The sequence below is a fragment of the Bactrocera oleae genome, chromosome 4 (genome assembly GCF_042242935.1).
Source record: "Bactrocera oleae isolate idBacOlea1 chromosome 4, idBacOlea1, whole genome shotgun sequence".
Taxonomy (NCBI): domain Eukaryota; kingdom Metazoa; phylum Arthropoda; class Insecta; order Diptera; family Tephritidae; genus Bactrocera; species Bactrocera oleae.
The window spans coordinates 68908746-68922910 of record NC_091538.1 but is presented as its reverse complement, the minus strand read 5'-3'; the positions used below and the strand labels follow the sequence as shown (position 1 = coordinate 68922910).

The 14165-nt window shown below is 35.2% G+C and overlaps 1 protein-coding gene across 4 annotated transcripts in view; it reads left to right on the top strand.

Moving 5' to 3' along the window:
• Positions 1 to 14165, top strand: part of LOC106614734 (cyclic nucleotide-gated channel alpha-3) — a 263421-nt gene that overhangs the window by 196849 nt on the left and 52407 nt on the right. For 2 of the 4 annotated variants that reach the window (XM_070108174.1, XM_070108173.1), the window contains exons 2-4: positions 4000 to 4805; positions 5985 to 6327; positions 7645 to 8651. In XM_070108174.1, coding sequence (XP_069964275.1) covers positions 4280 to 4805; positions 5985 to 6327; positions 7645 to 8651 — 1876 coding nt within the window. In that variant the 5' untranslated portion in view covers positions 4000 to 4279. The remainder of the gene's footprint in view (positions 1 to 3999; positions 4806 to 5984; positions 6328 to 7644; positions 8652 to 14165) is intronic. The other 2 variants (XM_070108176.1, XM_070108175.1) reach the window with 1 other exon arrangement.

The following is a 14165-nucleotide window of genomic DNA, read 5'->3' as shown; positions in this document are numbered from 1 at the left end:
TATACATTTCAATCTTTCAAACAGATGTCGTCGCGGTATAAAGGGACCATTGGAAAACGCTTTTAAAACTGACCGGAGGGGCTGGATTTGGGGCTCGATATCTCATAAACCAACATGGTTACGATCAAATTCTTTACAAGTCATGTTTTTAGTTAAGTCTTTGGAACAACTCTGAATCTTAACATTTCCTTGCGCAGTTTATAAATAGGCGAAATTGGTGATTTCTTTGAGCAGACATTTCATTAATTGCAGCTCTACCAATAATACCTAATTTTCTTTCTTGCACTGCAGTCGAAGAATCCCCGTTGACAGCTTCTATATGCTTTAAACTTTCTGCCCATTCTACTGTGGCTATTCTAGGGAAATGCTACTTCCAGCCTTTTTGCACAAATAGCGTTACCTAGCACGGTGGTAATAGAAGCAAAAGTGTTAATAAGTTACAAACAAAGGTCTCTCCGCTGAGATAGCTCTATCAGTTTAGGCTTCTATCACACTTTTCTGTTTTTAAAACTCTAACCTATTTTCCTTATAAATTTTGTAAGGAAAACTTAAGAAACATAAAACCGTCTAAAATATGACCATCTTTCTCTCTTGGTATCCAATTTACTTGGAGTAATATTTCAGCTCGACAAAGACCATTTTACCAATTTAAATCCGTCTAGCTTTCAATAGCTTTAAGTCGTGTCTTAGCCTCCCATTACTCTTATTTCGACAGGTAAGAACATTTCACTTAGCATATTCACGCACGCACCCGCATAGTTGAGTAAATACATACATACAAACATATTACTTGTATATATGTGTCTACTTTTGAGATATAAACATTCCCCCAGTTTAATGTCGAATGCGTCTACATCTTGCCAAGGCTGTTAAAATTAAATAAATATTTAATGATGCCAGTGTGTGCGCGCGTAAACAACGCAACGCGAAAATCAACGCATGCAAGCAAGTGCTCAGGCTAACATACCTCTACAGAATAATTGCTCTGGGGCGTTATAGGCAGTCAAGCCGAAGACAAGCTGTTGAGCTTAACTCTGTAGGTGAACACAGCAAAAAGAAAAAAGGAAAAATTTTAAATTGCAAAAAAAGCCTCCTCTCAGAAAATCCATTTATTAGCATGCACACACAGATACGCCTATGTGTGTTGGGTAAGTGTTGGTATTTGGCTTTGAGCTATATCAGTTTCAAATTACCTAGCTAAAACGCCTAAATGTATACTTATAGATTTACTTTATACAACTGCAACCGTTATTTGAGGCGAAATGTTATTCTCTCCTATTTATCTACGATTATTTTCCATTAGTGCACTGCTTTTAACAAAACTTGCCTTTATATAGTATAGCATTATTTTTGTTTGAATTCCTTTGAGTCGCGTTTCATTGTAGATATACATACATACATGTATGCTTAGAGTAAAAAAAGAACACTATTATGTATATAAATGTACATTTTGAATATTAACAAATCTTGTTAAGTCATGAGTAACATTTTGAAACAATAAAATATGAGCAATCGAAAATTTTACAAAGATTCTTGCAATAAATAATTTTTACCTATACCTTTTCATATTTTTAAATTTGAATAAGCTCTTCGAAAAAAACTATTGTAAATCTTATATAGTAATGTTTTTGCAATTTTGTGTATACAACAAATTATTTATTTTCACTTTTATGTTTGACTAGCGGACTCCATAGATGACGCTACAGTTGAAATATTTAATTTATATGAAAAATCTGCTTTTATGAACCAATTCTTGTATGATGAAACTTGTTAAGCGAAATATTTTTGCAGACATATATATATATCTGCTAGAGGGCGCTGGTAATTTGTTACGCCAAAATTACGTTTTCGCAACGGTTTGCCTCATTTTTGCAATAAAAGATGACAATGACAAGAGCTACCTTTAAAAAAAGGCAAATCTAACTGTCATATATATAGGAAGCAGGGAGATGGTGAAATTCGAAGAAATTGCTATATGTTACAACATATATATACATATAAGATTTTATCGAATGTGTGTATTGCGAGCGATACCGAAGCCCAAAATTAATTAACTGCTTGAATCTTATTAGCAAATAGTACTAATAATGAGACATTGTTGTTGTGATATCCCGAACAGGTTATATTAAGTTTGTCACGAAGATTGTAACAACCGAAAGGTAACGTCGGAGATGTCAAACTAGTCCCTCAGTTTTTGGGATATTAGTCTGAAATTTTGCACACGTCTTTTTCTTCCTAAGAAGCTGCTGAAGTTGTCGAAATCGTCAATAACATTTTTCAGCCGGATATATATTTGATTCTATACAGTGTATGTTTCCTACAGTCCTATCACAAACAGCAGCTTTCGATTCCCTCATAATTTATAGCAACAAAAACTATGAAATGTCAGAAGTTAGGTCACAAAATAATTAGAAGCAATGTTCTTGAAACTGTAATTTTAATTTGTGGTTATTTTTTTGCTTTCGCTGTGATTATTTCGAAGCTAGAAATACTCGTTTTGCTAATAATTTGAACTGACTACTAATAAGTCCGGGCATTACCTTTTTTCATCCTAAATTTGTGAAATTTATAATGGAAACACTTTATTTAAAATACAAAAAATTATTGCTGAACTTATTAATAGCCGTCAAGCTAATCTCCGTTCTGGTTAAATAATAATTGGAGTAATACAATATTATTAATATATTATATAATGGAGCTATAGCTACGAGTATTACGGGCTCAATGTGTAATGCACATATTTAAAACAAACATATCTAACAGCAGATAATATTCAAATAACATTATTATTCTCATTAAGCTAATTATAATAATGTGAGCTTATGAGCAAAATGTAGAGAAATCATTAAATATATGTATGTTTATCTTTGTTTGTATGAAAGTAGTTAGCTGTATAGCTGTGGCGTGTATGTGCGTGTATGCTTGGATTTGTGTGTGTGTGTTTTAACACAAATTTTAATTTACTATTATTAAAGCTTTGTTTATTTAAGCCGAATCACATTTAAATTTGTACGTTGTTGTTATTGGCATGCCATAGTTTCGGAGCAAATTAATTTTAGATCAAATATTTGGCAAATCAATAGAGATAAGCAAATACTTGTATATTCGGATTTAATGAAATATTTGACAATGAAAACATTCGAATATCGAATACACTTAGCAAATTAATTTAGACTAACCCGTTATATATTGCATAAACTGCATTTCATGTTAAATTTTTGCAAATTTGCGTGAACCCACCAACACCCACTGCCACCATAATTTCTATCACTAGCATTCCTATCATTACTGTTGCCACCACCAGTTACCGCCCAAAACCACCGCCATTACTACAACGTTAAAGCGTTGCTTCCACACTTGTTGTTGTTGTTGTTGCTGTTGTTATTTTTTATATGTTCTAGCCGTATGCCACCTGTTAAACACCCTGAAAGTGTGAGAGTTTTATCAAACTGTCAGAAAAGAAGCCAAAAATAAAAAAAATTTTACATTTAGCGAAAAGTTTAGTAAAACCAAATGTTCACCTGCACCCAACTTGCTTGCACCCACCTAGCATTCCACATGATTTCGTTGTACCGTAATTACTTTGTTACCGTGATTGTCTTACAACTAAATTATGTGAATAATTGAGTAACCGCTTAATCTGCGGTGTACATTTTTCTTGCTCACTCTCTTTTTTTTATCTCTCTCTCCTATTCTTTCTCTATCGGTCTTACGAAATCCCGCTATGTATGGTTTGACAACTTCAACGCCACTTTATTGCACTACCTTGTAAACGTAATTCCTTCGTATTGATATATAAATGCGCTCATGTGTGCCCACCCGCCTCTCTGCCCGCTCACTTGCTTGTATCCACCAAATAATACCATTTAACGCTTCCCAAAACCATTCGTATATATATTATTATGCAACAATCATCATTACGACAACAACAACAACTAAATTATATAACAACTAAATAGACTTACCACCAACTTCACCAATTTCCGGTTATTTTCATAGTCACAATGAAGAGCAACGGATCTTAGATGCGGACGAACCGGAAGCTAGTGGTCAAGCGACGTCGAAGCGGCAACGCTATTCACATAAGCTGGGCAAGCCGAAACATGCTCACTTGACGACAACAACAACAATAGAAGCAATAACAACGTATGCAGATAATCAAGCAGCAACCGGAACTTTCGAGCGTTCAGCGCCACACACAAGCAAAGCGAAAACAATTAAAAGTAAAACTAAAAGAGTGATATTCAAAGCCAAAACCGCTTCGATCCGACGCTTAAAAATGAGCAAAAACATTGGCGGTACTGGTGGCATGAGCATTGGCAGTGGCAGTGGCGCGGGGCCCTCTTCACATTTGAATCCACGCAATTATTTTTCACTCAATCGACAGTCGCTAACTTCGCAAAGGCCGCGCGCCAGCTATCCCGAGATAATGCAGCCACGTCTCTCGCTGAACGGTACTTTGCGGCATTTGGTGCCATCGCCACGTCCACTCTATCGGGATCATAGTTCACGCTCGATACAACCGCTGACGGCGAACGAGCAGCAAATGGCTGAATTAGATGGTAGTTTCTATGGCAACACGCTGGGCTGTTTTAGTACAGGCAGCAGCGGAGGTGGTGGTAATAAAGGTGGCGCTGTGGGTGCGGGTGGTAGTCGCATCGGCTTTGGTGGTGGTGGTGGTGGCGAAAGTAATACGGGATTTCATACAACCGAGTTATCGATTACGCCGACATTAACGGGCGATGAACAATATATCGATTTAGGTAGCCTGCGTCGCTTCTCGATCGATCGTCAGAGCTTTCTGGGTAAGCGTTGAAATCATTTAAGTGTGTTGGGTGTTTGGCTGAAAGCTGGGTTGGGCGCGACGCATTCACTCACCATATCCACAAATATTCCCGTGCATTTGTTGAGATATAACTATTCAAGAATTAGTATTTAAGCTTTCGTTGGAAAGCTTCTATTAAGCTCAAAGTTCATTTCATCCAAAAAATTTAGGAAAATGAGAGTTTATATCTGAAATTTCCGACTTTTATTGATAAATACCACTTCATTGTTAGCCATTTTAATTTTGCGACTTCATTGACAGCCACTTCATTCGCATTGTTACTTACTCCCCACGTTCTTCTATTCTTCCAAATTTTATTTTGGTAGCGCCGATAAGATTTTCTCACATTTTATTATTATTCTACCCTGAACGGGGTTAATTAAGTTTGGCAAAAAGCTTGTAACACCCAAAAGCAAAACGTAAAGTATATAAATTATTAGCGTGACGAGCTGAGTCGATGTCCGTCTGTATACAACCGAAGTGGTCCCAGTTTTTGAGATATAAATCTGAAATTTTGTACTCGTTTTTTCTCCAAAAAAGTCACTAATTCATCGGATATTGGACTTCCATAGCATATAGCTGCCATACCGATCGATCAAAGTCCAGTTTTTGTATGGATTACATATTTGTTAAGATATCATCACGAACTTGTACAATCTCCGAAAATATTGTTGAGATCGGACTACTAAATCATGTAGCTGCAATACAAACTGATCGATCGATATCAAGAGAAAATTCTTTTTATACCTTTTTATGCTATAAAAAATGCAACTGTGAGCATTTCAGATATTCCTTGATTGAGGCAGTTAGTAAATTGTCTACACTAATCGACACAATTAAGCGGCTGTCTGAATAGCCAATTCTCTTCTTATACAATTATTTTGTTCACACTTTCTTCATCTTTCTTCATCTCATACACTTTATAGCTATTTTAATTCTCTGTATTACTACTGTATACATAAGTCATACATCATTCCATTTACATCACTCTATTAACTATCATCTACTGTTGATAGTTTGATAAATTAAATTAAATTCTTACTTCATAAACCTAATCGCTTAGGTTGGAAACGTTTTCACCCAGTGAATTTTTATCCATAACATTTATCTAATTTTCAGTGATTAATCGAATACTGTGTTCTCCCATCCTCCTTTGCAGATCTCGGATCGAAATTTAGCATGCCACAGCCGAAATTCGGTCAGAGTGTCTCACAGCAAGGTTTCTTTACATCACACGACAGCCTCGCCACACCATGCGCATCACGTGCCTCCAATCCACATGTGGCCACTGTAAGCACTGCCTCCGAAATGGATTTACTGCACAGCAGCAACAAACAGCGTCGAAAATCTCGCGGCCGCCTGAAAACGATGTCCGGCGAGCAACCGTTACTCGATTCGTGGCAACGCTCAGCGACGGCGCGCAGTTCACAAGACAACACTTTGGCCGGCGGTTTGGCGGGGAGTAATCAATTTAGCGGGAATTTCTGCAACGGCACTGATAGGTGAACAATTTATTAGAATTCTAATTGTATTATTAATTATATACATACATATTTAAATCTGGTAAATTTGCATATATTACTGTTACCGGAACGTACAATAGTTAGATAATGTAGTTCGAAAATGCAAATTTTACACACATAAGGAAATTGATTGCAATGATATTGAAAACTTTTTATTTTCTCATTGCTATTGAGGTTTTCATCTGAGGCGAAAGACATAAATTCACTGTTACATACTTACGTTCTTATTCAATCACTTAACGTTACACTATAATGCTGGAGAAGCAACACATTGGCGTAACTGTCAATTTATGTTGCTAAGCTATCACACAACTCAAGCTCCTGTACGATGTGAAGAAGCAGCAAGCAACCCCTTAGGAAATGTTGACAATGTGCAAGTCATTCCACAAACAGTATGAGAAAATATTAAACCACATTTTAGTTATGGTTTTCTATTTAACCAACAGATGTCAGTCCAAAATTGACTAATTTAAAATTCCGCCTTGGTTTAGCAAAGTCACAAACCAATTTTATAATTGTCAATAGATGATACCATCTCTACTCGTATAAGCAATAGAGTTCTAAAGAGGCTAAGACTTTCTTTTTTCGTATATTCCTGACACCAGAATTGTTCTGTTTGGAGAGAAGAATGACAAAGAATACAACAGAAGAGACTAAGCTAAACGAATATCCGCTCGTAATTCCATTCGTTTCCTGTAACATTAGGTTTTTTCGAACACGATTTGAACATAAAACTATTCGGAAAACTCACTTACTCAACTCGTATGACGCCAACGGTCGTGGGAAGAGCATCTGCAAGTTTCAGGGACTAATAGTTCTACTCATGTCATGATATATTTCTAACATACATGTATCTCCATTCAAGCTCTTCCTCCAACTCAATAATTTTGCTACCACCGCCATTCAAATGCTATGCAGCGATGTGCAATTTGCATTCCAATATTTTAGTGCGGCGCACTAAATCCACTTCAAATTTATAGCTTCCATTCATTTAGCATATTTAAATAGAAAAATCGATCCGAATTTACAAAACATAATACACATACAGACATACATGTTAACGTAGAGGAGTCAGTATATCTAATATTATATATGAAATTACGTAACACTTTTCGCGCTCTTTGCGAATTCATTGAACTAAGGGATTAACTAAAATTCCATTAAAGCTTTCGCATTCTATAAAGCGATCATGGCGCATATAAAAGGATAATTTAAAATGCACTTGATTACAAAGAAAGCTCACATTAAAAGCTTTTCAACGAATTCACAATTAATAAGTCAAATTTGCTTTTGCAGATATCCCCGCTCACGCTCCGGTACCTCAACGACCACTGCCCCGCCGCATAGCGGCCCCTCACAATCGCATCAATCGTCGCATCAGCTACACCATTCGGCGTCGGTGTCGCATGCGCACCATCAACCGTCACATGCATCGCATTTATCATCAACACAACAACAACAGTCCGCAGCGTCACATCATCAGCAGCAACCACATCGAACCGCCTCGCAACGATTTCGTGCCGCCACTGCCTCGCGTAAATTCCACTTTGTGTTCGATCCAGCGGGGCGTCTGTGCTACTACTGGTCCATGGTTGTATCATTGGCGTTCCTCTATAATTTCTGGGTGATAATCTATCGTTTCGCCTTTCAAGAGATCAATCGACGAACGATTGCCATTTGGTTTTGTCTCGATTATTTCTCCGATTTTTTATATCTCATAGATATATTCTTTCATTTTCGTACCGGTTACTTGGAGGATGGTGTATTACAAACCGATGCGACAAAACTACGACAACACTATATGAATTCGACAACATTCTACATTGACTGCCTATGTTTGCTGCCATTGGATTTTTTATATCTATCAATCGGATTCAATTCGATATTACGTTCATTTCGTTTAGTGAAAATCTATAGATTTTGGGCATTTATGGATCGTACCGAACGACATACAAACTATCCGAACTTATTTCGTTCGACAGCGTTGATACACTACCTACTTGTGATATTCCATTGGAACGGATGTCTGTATCATATTATACATAAGAACAATGGATTCGGTTCGAGAAATTGGGTCTATCACGACTCCGAATCGGCCGATGTAGTTAAACAATATTTACAAAGTTATTATTGGTGTACGTTAGCTTTAACGACGATCGGGGATTTGCCAAAGCCCAGATCGAAGGGTGAATACGTCTTTGTGATATTACAATTGCTATTCGGACTGATGCTGTTCGCGACGGTGTTGGGTCATGTGGCGAACATTGTGACGTCGGTGAGTGCGGCACGCAAGGAATTTCAAGGTAAGTACACCAACCTATTGCTAATATTCTAATAAAAAAAGATATAAATCTGAGGTTTATATTTACTTGGCGTAAAATAATGCGGGTTTTTTTGGAAGGGAACTCTTATTAGAGAACTGAGGTAATCAATATACTATAAAATTTCGAAATCTTATTTGAATACCACTATAAGTGAAATACCGGGTAACTGGAAAGCTGACTAGTTTCCTTCATTAAAGTCCACATTCTAGTACTTTTTTCCAAATACTATTTTATCTCACAGAGATGTACTTTTCATGATGTTTAAGAAATATATTTGATCTTAGTACTTGTTACCTTGCCAGCGAATATCCCCTTTGGTCGACTTTCTGCGTGGGGGATTTTCCAATTGCGGATAAGTACTCTTTGTTCAATCAGTTCCTGCTTCTGGAACTGACTATTATAGTCGGAAATCTGAGTTTATTTTGAGCTATGAACAATACTATTTTTTAAAAGAAAGCTATATTCATAGACCTCAATAGATTCTCACCATAATAATTAGTTTACAGTCATCTATAAGCCGGATCAGAATTTTGGACATACTCTACTTGCACGAAATAAAAAACTCGCGTGCGTTTACAGAAACTTACAGCAAAATGTATTAACGTATATATGTCTATTTCTATCTGAACTTACAAAATGAATGTTAAAGGGTTATTCTCCCTGCTAAGTTATAAATAAATAACAAAGCTTAGCTGAGAAGGGAGCATCTATTTGACATAGCGATAAGACTGCTAACTATGCTGACGATTGGATATGAAATTTGGAACGCCAGCTTGCGCCTTAGTGGGGGAAATCAAAGCAAATTCCATAATCTATAAGTCAAAATATACATGAGCATTAACAGCAGCAGCAACAACAATGGCTATAACCATAAGTTACATTGATGTGCACGGCAACGGCAACGGCAATCTCTGCGCGATGCTTAAGAGGCGTGTTAACGCCATACAAACTCTCAGCTAAATGCTTGTACATAAATAAATGAATGACTGCACAACGAGATGACTGAGCAAGTGAACATATATGTGTGTATAGTATTTAGGCTAGAATGAGGATAACGCTCCCCAGCGAATGGGTATTGAAATCTTAATTCCACTTGACTTCATTGTCGCTTGGTAATACCGAGCAATAAAAAGAACAAGAAATTAACAACAAGAGAGCACAGTCAAAGTGTATGCTACGAGTAGAGCAGCACAAGTGGTTAGGTAATAGAGAAACCGAAGTATTGAAGTGAAGTCGGGTATTAAATAGAGGAGCCAAGGTACACAACAGCTGATAGTAGAGCCAAATGCTCGACGCATTGGGAAGGGAAGAAATCGCTGAGAGCGCTTAAAGCTGGCAGATTTCAGTCATGCAAAAGGGGTCGCCATAGTAGCGAGGATAAGAGTAGTGTTAAATTATATACATATATACTTAGACTTACAACTTGATGTATGGTTATGGATATGAAGGCAAAGCAGCGACTATAAAATATAAAAGGTACTGTCATGAAACTTACTGACGACACTGGCACCTATTCAGTTTTGATGCTTTCACCGTTATCAGACGGTGAGTGAATGAAAGCAACTGACTTTCAATACTTGTAACGACGACGATGATGTCGACGAATTTCCAGTTGAATAAGAATGCAGATATAGTTCCTATTTCTTAGTTGATTTTCATTATGCTCATTTCAAGCTTAATCAAAAGAAAGAAGGTAAGCAAGAGCTGAGTTTCGGGCGTAGCTCTTACGTACTCGCAATTTGTACGTACTAACGGCAAGTAGTACATAGTATTTTCAGGTGCCCATGAAGTTTTATTAAAAACGATAAAACCCATATATGAACTACAAATTCAATTGACTTAGATTATTATTTTCGGTATGCGGAAGTAAAAGAAAGGTATGCGTTTAATTTGCGCGTCTTTTTATGAAACTGAGGGATATTGGAAGATCTCGCTCGATTTCATCCATATTTGAAACCAAACCACATTATATTTAGAAAAATTTAATATCCTCATTTCATTCAAATAACCTACATTGTAGATAATATATATGAATAAGACACCTGTATTCCTGAAAATCATTATATTGAATTCGTAAATTTTTAAACTCAGTAGTAAATATGTATTGTTATACATACATAGTAACCATTTTCATATGAAAGATAAGTAAAAAAAAAAATTTGGGGAGCGCTTAGATTTGTAAAGATTTATTATTATTAGATTAGGGATATGCGAATAACAATTATGTCGCTATCTGAGTTATATTTTAATTGAACATGTGGAACCCTTCGCTATACGCGGTTCTCATGCTCCCGTATATCGCTTAAATTGTTATTGCAGTTTTAAAATATTCCAGACCGTTTGCATATGTGTAAGTCATATCTTTCTAAATAGAAAAAAATCGTAGAAAAATACTTTAATGACAATAAAATTGTGCTTAAGGCAAAAATTATTCAACAAAAGGCGCTTATCATTAGATAAAGATAAGTATGGCAAGCAATAAAATTTTAAACAAATTATAAAATAGTAAATCACTTTTTTCTGAATTATTATAGTCAAAAAAGAATACTATTTGCAATAACAAGATAAAGATGAAAGAAATATATATGTATATAACAAAAAAAGAAAAAACTGTCAAACATGTATTATTTTATCTTTGTTTATGTCGATCTTTAACTAGTACTTCAAAGATACTAAGTCAAGCTATCACAAAATTGTGTAAGAAGTTGGCTTTGGGCGAGATACAGCTATTGGAAAATCTATTGGAAAGGTAAAGGATTTTTTTGTGGAACTTATATGCACATCACGAAATTTTCGAATACTGGGATGCCTTGTAAATATTGTCCAAATATTTATCTGCTTTTATTTTGGCTAAAATTGAATTACCTATAATGTTAAAAGAATCCTATTTTAGCGGCCACTAAAAGCTAAAGCATTGCAAATATATTCGTATATCATTCAGATCACATGTTATTTGTATTAGACTTTTCTGGAATAGATCGTTAACGTAACTTTACACTTTATATGAATCAATATTTCTTGACATGAGAACTAATGTTATGAAAACCAAAAAAAATTTCTGATTTAATCATTTCACACTTTTCTATTAATCAAAACCTCGAAAAAGTGGACAATGTCCACTCATGAGTTAAGTTTTCACCACTATGATATATTATTATCTGCGCTTCGTTTGACAAATGTTCACTGAACCTTATTAACTACTTATAAATATTGTACAACATGTAAAAACTATTAAAACCGATTACATTATGGCGCAGACTTGGCGAAAATAAATCAAATTTAATAGGCAAAAGTTTTCATTTAAGTAGGTGCGACTAGATTTATTGAATAGTTAAGTTGAGGAAAGTGATATCTAAGTGCGGGAGCGAGTACATCATAAATATTAGCTGGCGTAGCAGAAGGCGATGAATAAATCGAAGCTTGATAAAGGAGGAAAGTTTCCACAAAGAAGTTATGAAACGTTGGACGCAAATAAATTATGTAGCCAACACACTACAAACACAGCATATGCATATATCAACCTGAACCGTAAGCATAAGCACACTGGGTGCGCACGTGCTACGTGTGCCCCACCGCCGTAAAGGTGCTTTGTCACTTAAAGTATCATTAAGTCTAATCGGATGGTAATTTGGCACTTCATTGCGGGTAAACACAAATTCAAAAAGCTGAAGGCGTAGCGAACTGAAGTGTGCTGTAATCTTTTTTTTTGCTGACAAGCAGGTTATTTTGGGGCGTATTTTCGTTGGTAAATGTGTACCGTTGTCATAATGAGCAACTTGAAATTAATTCAAAATCACGTTTCAGCTATTAATTCGACAACAATGTACTCACACAAACACATACACATGTTGACAAATGTATACAAGGCAAGATTAGTGCACAAGGTTAATTGCGGGTTACTAGAGATAAACTATTATATAAACCGCTGCGAAGTACACTGTATACCATATAGTATATGTTGTATACACACATACACATTTATCACCGTTTGTATATTATAATTCTTCTTACACCTCTTACTATTCCTGGAGAATTTGCTGATTCTTCTTAAAAAATGGTACTGAAATGGTTTGCACAAAAAACTACATAAATCATATTTTCGTATTTTTTTCGTAGTCGGTTTCGCCTAAAAAATGGTATTGGAGAGCTTTACGCTTAAAACGACATAAGTCGTATTTTCTTAGTTTTTTTTTTATCGCCTTAAAGGCAAAGTAACGGGTGACATTAGGTAAGGTTAGCTTAAGATGAATAGTTGAATTGTTGTCAATATACGAATTTCAACAGCCCAAAAGTAACAGTCTGCTAAATGCAAATAGGAAACTTTGTACTTTTCATTTCTTCTTACTACATTTCAGTAAAGTATGAAAGATTTTAAGCTTAGTTTCTTTATAATGAAATTGGTTTCAAAATATATATAGTAGGGTGGTTTTTTTTGGTTAGCCTGAGGGTAAAATCTGTAGATTATAAAAAAGAAAATTTTTGGAAAAAAAATTTTTTTTTTAACATCCAGAGTCGTCCCACTCAATTTTAAAGTAAATTTCGAGTTAAAATTTTTTTGGACAAGAAAAAATTATTTTTGGTTTAAACTCTTTACATTTATACAAAAATTATCGAATGAGACGGATTTTGACTCAAAATTTATTTTAACGCTTAAGGAAAGCATGTTGTTGTTTACGACGTTTTTATAGAACTCCAATAATGACCACAACATTTTTTTTTAAGTTGATAACTTTTAATTGGCCAGAAAGAGGGCTCTCCACAGCTTCTAGAACACTTATCAAATTTTTTTACGAAATAAAAATTATAATTCGAAAATTTACTTTAAAACTGATGTTAAAAAAATTTTTCTTTTGTCCCAAAATTTTCTTGTTTTATAATTTTATAATCTACAGATTTTATCCTCAGGCTAAGCAAAAAAAAATATTTCAAAAACGGAAAAAATAAATAAAGAAAAAGTAAAATATGTTTTCATGAAATTGGAAGGCTCTTTTGAACACTTCACGAATAAGCAGTTCTGTTTGGGTGCAAATCACAAGTTCTAAATCTCACATTTTTGAAATTGTATATACAAAAATTAATAATAAAGTAATTTTTCGATGCAATATATGAGTTTGTAGCATCCAGAATAAATCGACGGAGTATATATAAATGATCAGCGTAACAAGATGAATATATATGGCTATGTCCGTTCATATGTCCCTCCGTATCCGTAATCTTCCCTCAGTTTTTAGAAAATCGATCTGAAATTTTCTACACGCTCACTTCTATCAAAGAAACTGCTCATTTGTCGGAATCGCCGACATCGGACCACGATATCATAAAGTATAGAAACTGCACGATGAAAATGAAGTCTTTGTATGGATAATTTATTTGAGGAGATGTCTTCACGAAATTTGGTACAAACAGTTATTCAAGGCAACGGCAACAAAATAAAAATGTTTTTTCTGATTTTAATTCAAAAAAAAAATTTAACTGCGAAGGGTATTATAGCCT